Below are 8520 nucleotides of genomic sequence, written 5' to 3' on the forward strand. Positions count from 1 at the left end.
GGCGTTGTCACAGCACTTGACTTAACTTACAATGGGCCAAGAGCAGTACCAACAGAAGCTCGGCCAAGTTGTAGTTATTCTAGTTGTTGGTGTTGCTTGAGTCGTTAGCTGGTCTGGCAGCTTTTCAGAAATCGATTAAATTTAATTTGTTTTCTTTGCCGACATTCGTGCTTGGCGCAGCCAACGCCATCAGCACTAAACGTTTTTTTCTTTCTATTTTCTTTATTATTGCTCGAGCTCCCTTTTTATTTCATTCCAGAAATAATTTCATAATGAGTTGACTTAATGCGCCAAACAGTCAAGGGAATTTATATTCACTCCAGTTGCCTGAGAAGAACTTTTCGCGCGAACATTAAATAATTATGAAATGTAGGTCTAACACATAGTAAACTGCAATAATGTCGAAAATTTACCCTAAAAATACTTAAATTGCAAATGAAGTTTATTATTCTAATGCCCACCACCTTGGCACATTTGTTGATTTTCATTTTGCGCACCTAATTACAGTAATTTTCCGGTGAATAATTTAATTTTATTTAATATTTGGGTGCCGAAATGAAATGTAATATTCAGCTGCCGCTAAAATCATTCTAGGACACGTACCTACATACATAGCTAGCAGTGCTGTTTTCTTATGTTTTAATTGTTGTTTTTGTTTAACACAGAAAATGTAATACAATTACAAATTTTCTCGCTGGAAAAACTTAATTATAATTATATTCGAATATAAGGTTTTTAAATTATATAGAATATATTATTAAGTGAAGAAGCAGTACTTCAAAAGTGTACTATAACATCACATACATACATACTGAATTTATTAACCCAACAGTGATAATATTATAAAACAGTCTTTTTATGAGTTTGAAGTTTATATCGTGCCTTTTATGAATTATATGTAACTGTATTAAGCCGATGCGGAATTATTAAGTACACATTTGGGGGCTGGCAGTTAAGTCTAATTGTAAGTATTCCAGAACTTCAAGAGAATATTAAAACGACAAGAATTTACAAAAATGATTGGTCGTCAATGAGACCCTCCAAAGATCAGTTCCTTATCCAAATTCCTCTGAATTGCATATTATATTTGCTTACTAAATTGTGAATGTACGAATTCTGGTTTCCAAGCTTGACAATGGGTAATAGTCGCTGGGGGCCAGGTCTTGAAAATACTGTGGAATTTATCATTATTGTAGCGGCTTTGTGAGATGTTCCTTTTGCTCAATATCAAGAAAATAAGACATCCACTTTGCATTGAAGGTTATCATATGCAAATCATCATTCAAAATCGAAATCATCGACACAGTTTATATGTCCACAGTCTCAGCAATTGGAGGCATTCTACAGTAATATGTAGGTTTGAATTACAAATTTTTTTTATTTATTTAAATGCATATCTATAAAGTATACCTTGCATGTAGTTCCGATTCAAATCTTATTCAGAATGTTAATGGACAACATAGTTTCTACCACTGCACTATGGTTCCAAAGTCGATTTTTTTTTGCATAAAGTCTACTAATAAAGCTAGGGACTTGAAATTTAGCATGAATTTTATTTAGAATATTTTATAATTTTTTTTTTTTTCAAATTTCAATTTATAAGTTTTTTTTCTGTTGGAGGACTCCTAGTCACTGTGAACATAGTACTAATTTTCAACAATTTTCGATTAAAAATTCAACTGCAACATGTGAGTTGTTGTAAGTACGTTATTAGTTTTTCTCAGCAAGCCTCAGCTTGTTATTTACACTCTACGTTCATTTTACATTGACTTTTAGGAGCTCACAAAAAAAATTAACTTAAAACTATACATTTTTTAAAAATTATATTGTTTGTGTGCCATGTATTTACTTTAAGATTATGTCAGCAAAAATTCTTACATTGACCCTAGTGCAATGGGTGACAATTAAAAAAATTTGATTTGAGCTCAGAAAATTAAAACTTTTGATAAATCGCCCAAATAGACCAGAACACTCATAAAAACGGTGTTCCTTAACATGACCAATCATTGCACTCCTGAAAAATTCAATGATACATTTTTTGATTTTTTATAAAAATAATTATGACTGCTTGGTAAAAGCTTAGTGAACTACAGAACTTAAGAAAATTAAGTGAATGCTTTTTCCTAAATTTTTGAGCGAGTTGATAGTGCTGTCACCTCTGTCTGTTAACCGCGAGCATCAAATAACGTTGTTGTTCATGGAAAATTAACATTTATTAACTGTCAAGACATGTGATGCTTGACAAGTCAGCCAGCCAAAATCACTCGTCAAATTACACGTACAGACATTTGCAGTCTGACAGAAAAGTAAAATTCGCCGGCGGGCATTGTCGAAGGTGGTAAGCCAACAATATGTATGTATATACATACATATATATATTTCATATGAGAAATTAAATGAATCCTTCTTTATTTTATTTCATTTCATTTTGTTTTGCCATGTTCTGTTGTGTCTTCTTTTTGTGAATTTTAGGACGTTGTGTCTGACATGTGTGACAAAATGTCAAACTGGAGCATATGCGAGGCAAGGCTGAACGACCAATTGCGAAAAATTTAAACACGAATATTTAAACGTTGCTTGCGCTTTTTCTTCTCGCGCACGTGGCAATGTGTGCAAAGTTTTCTTCGTTTTTCTCCGCTGGTTTTATAGCAAAAATTCTTACTCTGCATGGAGTGGAAGGACATAGAAAAGAGAGAGAAAGAGAGAGAGAGAACGGAAGAGAAGGAGAGAGATTGGAACTCTGTATGCAGTGCGCGTATTTGATGCGAAAATCTGCGATAAAATGTTGAAATTTCGCATTGCACACGGACTACATTTGGAGTAGTAGTAGCACCGCCTGCACACATACATATTTGCATATGTCCTTGCAGCAAATGTTTTTGTCATTACCGGCAAGGCAACTAAACAGACAAGCCAGCAGTAGCAAAAGGAAACAAAGACATTTCCACAAGACTGCTAACAAATTAAATGTAATTCCTTTTAAGTTCCTAGCAGCTCCTTAAAGTCTTGCAGTCCTCTTGCTGGCTATCGTAAAGCAAATTGGCCGAATGTTGCTACCACATGCAACTCAACGGTCGCATGTCATGAAATTAAGTTGCAAGCTGCTGGATTTGCTTTGCAACTTTCACCAAATTTGCCGTGCTTAATTTTTCTTCTTATACTCACGCACACTCTCACACATTCACATGTGGATTTTCCATGATGTTAACACGCGTTTTAGTCGGTTCTTGCTGCTCCAAACTCTCAGGCCAAAGCCAGCAGCTTTGCTCTGTTAAATATTTTGTCTGTTTTGCTGAGCTTCTTGCAAGGCGCATAACGTTGGGATCGTTGTGGAATCCCAATGATGTTGCCAGACAGCAATCACCAATTTACTCATCCGTTTTCCTTCCAAGACAGTTTTGTAAATATAGCAGGTTGCACAATTTACTTGTCAGAAACGCAATTTGTTGCGTGCGCTGCAATTTTAATAATGCCACTGCTATGTAAAACTTCAAGTATAAAAGGACAGTAAGGTCGGCCACAAAGACAAACAAGTTGAGCGCTGAGCAGTGAAAGTGGCCTAGAGAAAATGATTAGTTCGCACGTGAAAATAATTTTGTGGATTTTTATATTTTCGGGCGTGCAAATGGAAAGCATAAAGTGCAATGAGCTGCTCGTCTTCCAGGACTTTTTACGCGCCCAGCGAGTGCGCCACGCTCTTGTAGTTACCGACCAACCAAACAACGACCAAATTGAAAGCTACACCCGTTTGCTGGCAAGCTATAGCTTGCAGTTTTATTCACCCGCCACGAGTATTAATTTCACAGAGCTCTTTTACTATGGCGCGCCTCGGACTGCAATATTGGTGAGTAGGTTTGAGAGCGAGCAGGCGAGGCACGCAGTTTACGGTGCAGCATCTGTATGGGGACAGTTCAACAACTCGCAGGCTTGGCTTATGCTGGGCTCTAGTCGGCCAGATCAGACAGCTGAGCAGACTATTGCAGAGGTCTTGACTGGCCTTAACATAAACATCGATGCAGATATAACGGTTGCCTTGCCATTTTCCACAAATATAAGGTAAGCGACATGTTATAATCTTAATACATGACTATTTTCATATAAATGTGCAGTGACACTTTACCGTCGCTTTTCAGCGATAGTTGGCTATTGTATGATGTCTATAAAGTGGGCGAGTGTACACGACTGCATGTGATCAACAAGGGGATGTGGAGCGCAGCGGGCAGCTATCAGCTCTTGTACAGCTTCAGCGAATTTAGCTGGATGCGGCGACGAAATGACTTTGGAAACATCACTCTTAAAGGGAGCACTGCGGTACGTTCAATCGAATTTCCTGAAAAAAAAACTGCAATTAGAATAAGGATCACATAACTGTTTATTGAACTGAAAGCACCATCTACATAATTTGTACATTTGTACATAATTTCTCAGTTCAGCAAGTAGGCTTGATAGATATGGTCATTGGTAGCCCATTTCTGAATATATGTATTGCTTTTGTTTCTGTTTATACACAAAAATTAGTAAATTCAGTTGACTTAGTCAAAGCTTCAAGAAATAGGGAGCTCAGTGTGTACTTATTAACTTAAAATCTCAACACGATTCAAAATTTATTAAAACAATATTAAAAAAAATTGTATTTGAATATAAAGGAGAATCGTTTTGCTTGAGCTAGAAAAAAGGCAAAAAGCAAATATAAACTATGATTGATTTGAAAGTAATCATGAAGCCTATCAACATTATAAATCGATTCTGCTATGATAAATCCAAAAAATTTGGCTTAAATTAGCGATAACTGTTTCACCAACGGACATTTTGATTGTACTTTAAAAACCAGTATTTATTAAAGTACATCAATGTAGGATTGAAAAAAAAAAAAAACATTTTAAATATTTTATTTTAATGTTGTAGAAAGTAATTATTGACTTTAATTTTTGGCATTACATTTTCTCGAGACTTTTGTGTTGTTTGTTGAGAAACAGTGGCCATCGCCTGTACAAAGGTACTGACCTTGAATATATGAGGTCAATGCGGAGCTGGCTAATATATGTTACAGGGATCAGGTGTTGTTGGTGTATAAACATATTTTTCTTGGATCTGACATTGATCGGTTTGGATGCCGTGCAGGCGGGTGGTTACCAGAATAACATATTTTGCGCACTAAAGAGCTTGATCGCTGTATTCTTGGGATGTGTAGCAGTCCTCAAACTTCTTTGCTGGCTCTAGAGCTGCATCGGCATTACAAAGTCTATTTATAAAAAAAATATTTTGGTTGTTATTCGTTTTAGGATCTAGGTTAATGAAGAATATGGACATTAGGGCCTTAGCGGCGGAATTTAACGGTAATGTTGATATACATGTCATACATACATGTAATTTTAATATCTTACTATCTTAATATAAAAGAGCTCTTCAGCTCTTTTCGGTTTGGCTGTCCAGTGTTCACCCGTCAACCGTCATTATCTCTATCCACCATCAGCCAGGACAACCTATTTTGTGTATAAAAATATATATACTTGAACAACTAAACTAATTGACTTTGAACTTATTGAAAGATAAATTGTAATTTTTGCTAAATAAATTTATCACTCATTAGCTGGTTGAGAAGCCAATTTTGTTCGATGACTTGGCTTATCTCAAAGACGATAAGCATCTGCTACAGTTGGATCCCATGCAACGAAAGACATTTCAACTTTTTATACTGATGGCGCATATGTACAATATGAGGTAATCTTTAGATAATTTTAAATTAAAACAATTATTCGGACTTAATAATATTAGTCTTTTAAAACTTAAACGAATTAATTTTTGATGACTGAAACCTAATTTGATTAAACCTAATATATTAATTAATAAACATTTTATTGGAATCACTGGAACCCTGGTCTTCTAAGATAGTCAAATGAGATTTGTGCATCAGAGTATATATTTTTTATTAGGATTAGCAGCTAAGTTGATATAGCCCTGTCTATGAAATACGAAGTGAATAACTCCTAAGTTATTAAACCGAACTTTCTAAATCGCCCACAACCATAACCAAGCGTTTTTGTGAGTTTCTTCAGATTATTAAATATTTTTTTATTGCTTAATATCGTGTTTTTTCGATTTGCGGGGGAGAAGAGAGAAAATAAAAATAAATAAAATTTTTTTTTTTTTTTCTTTCTTTTAAATGAAGAACCAGTACATCAAAAGCGTACTATAACATCACAATTATATAATGAATTTGAGCCTAACAGCATAGGGATGCCCTATGCGGAATTGAACATAGCAGGATATCTTCATCGACGTCCAATTGTTTTAGCAAACCCTTGCCGACATAGTCGTCTTAAGGGTCTAGCGGGTAATAGGCCTCTTGCGAGCAAGCTGGAGTGTCTCACCAGTTTGTCCGCATATCGGCTTGTGTGGCGTCCGATTTGTTCCTCCACTGTGTGCAGGTTGAGATCTCTGTGGAGTGTAGAGCCGCGCACAATAAATAAAATAAAAGGAGCACATATATATAACAAATTTGGTTGCTCCAGCTCTTTTTAGTTTGCTGATAAACAGGTCCAATACATCTCAGAAGACAGACGACAATGGCTATAATCGACTCAGCTCGTCGAGCTGATCAACAAATTTATACTTTGTGGGGTCTGTCACGCCTCCTTCTCCCTGTTAAATATTTTGAGCAACTTCATAATACCCTTTTCCATTTTTTACAACGTAATTACGGAAACAATATCTTATAAAAGGATGGTTTCAATATGCGTTGTTGCACTAATTATAGTTCCCAATTTGGTGTTAAAAGTTTTGAATTTGTGTTGGCTGATGCAGCAACAGTTTTTAAGTTAGATTTTCACTAATCCCCAACTTTTTATTGACTTTTATACACTTTGCGTGTTAATTAAAGATGAAATAGGAAGGTTGCGGAAATAAATGTGACAGGCATAGGGAGGCGTGTCAGACTCTATTAAGTATATTCTTGGTCAAGACCTTCTGTTTGTATGAGCAACAAGAACTCAGAGACTAGCTACTGCACCAATCTTGCCATATATGTATGTTGTTATCTCTTCTCGTCACAGAATTGTTTTCTTGCAGTTTGGATATACGCTTCACCAACAACTGGGGACAGTTACAACCGAACGGCAGCTGGTCGGGCGTGATGGGGCAGGTGACGCAGGGCGAGGCAGACTTTGCACTATGCCCCATGCGGTTCGTAACGGACAGGCAGCGATATGTGCAATTCACGCCCGTGCTACATACGGAGTAGTCAGTTACATTTGCTTTACTCATTTACTCGCTTTTTAAAATTAGCTCCTCATTTTCTTAGCATACACTTTTTGTTCCGGCACCCAAGGCGCAATAGCATACGCAACATATTCTTCGAGCCACTCAGCACGCAGGTCTGGTGGTGTGTGTTGGCGCTTATCTGCGGCAGTACACTTCTTCTATTGCTGCACATACGGCAGGAGCATGAGGTGCCAGAAGAAATAGCAGACACGGATCGGCTGCGCCCAGTAGAACGTCGGCTCGCGTTTGTTTGGTTTACCATGCTGGAGACCTATCTACAGCAGGGTCCCGCAGCAGATCTCTTTTCTCTGGCCTCCACACGGCTATTGGTTAGCGTGAGCTGCCTTTTCAGCTTCATGCTCATGCAGTTCTATGGCGCGTTTATTGTGGGCTCCTTGTTATCGGAGACACCGCGGAGCATTGTCAGCTTGCAGGCACTGTTTCAGAGCGGTCTAGAGCTGGGCATGGAGAACATCTCGTATAACTATGCTCTCTTCACCAACACCACCAATCAGCTCGTACGCGACGTCTACATTCAACGCATTTGCCGACCGAGAGAGCAGAATATACAAAGCATTCAGCAGGGCGCGGAGCGTATAAGGCAAGGTGGATTTGCTTTCCATGCGGCCATCGATCGCATGTATCGCCTGCTTGTAAATCTTTTGGATGAGGCTCAATTCTGCGAGCTGCAGGAGATCATGTTCAATCCGCCGTATGTATCTGGCTCAGTGCTACCTAAGAGCTCACCTTGGCGCGAGCATTTGGTGCACGCCGTCCTCAGCCTACGCGAAACTGGTCTTATGCAATACAATGACAAACAATGGACTGTGCCTAAGCCCGATTGTCGCATGTTTCAAGCAGCTCAAGTAGAGGTGGATCTAAAACATATCGCCCCTGCTCTATTTACGCTGCTGTTAGCAATGCTCACTAGCGTGGTAGTGCTTTTACTCGAACTGCTGCTCGACTGGACCCAACGAAATGTGCACAGAATGATAAACATCATAAAGTAAGATATATCATTGCGTTTGGGAAATAGTTATATCTATAACTTATATAACTTAACTATAACTTATTCCCTTTTTGTCGTTTTTAAAATAATAAATAAACCATTATCCAAAAAAGCTTTGTTTAATAGAAAACTTAATTTACATTTTGACGCAAAACTTACTTTTAAGGCAAACGCTTAGTAAAGTTGCATGCAGCTAACTTTTTATACCCTTTGTGCTCTAGTGCAGTGTCAGCATCGAAACTTATCCTTAG

The 8520-nt window shown here is 37.6% G+C and overlaps 1 protein-coding gene across 1 annotated transcript; it reads left to right on the plus strand.

Annotated features, from left to right (window-relative positions):
• The first annotated feature begins 3568 nt into the window (after positions 1-3568).
• On the plus strand, positions 3569-8270 carry LOC108601243 (probable glutamate receptor). The gene is made up of 5 exons (XM_033294227.1): positions 3569-4056; positions 4140-4311; positions 5591-5721; positions 7069-7239; positions 7301-8270. Exons 1-5 carry the CDS (start codon positions 3569-3571, stop codon positions 8268-8270), a joined length of 1932 nt encoding a protein of 643 aa, XP_033150118.1.
• Positions 8271-8520: the final 250 nt, after the last annotated feature.

Source organism: Drosophila busckii, chromosome 3R (assembly GCF_011750605.1).
Source record: "Drosophila busckii strain San Diego stock center, stock number 13000-0081.31 chromosome 3R, ASM1175060v1, whole genome shotgun sequence".
Lineage (NCBI taxonomy): Eukaryota > Metazoa > Arthropoda > Insecta > Diptera > Drosophilidae > Drosophila > Drosophila busckii.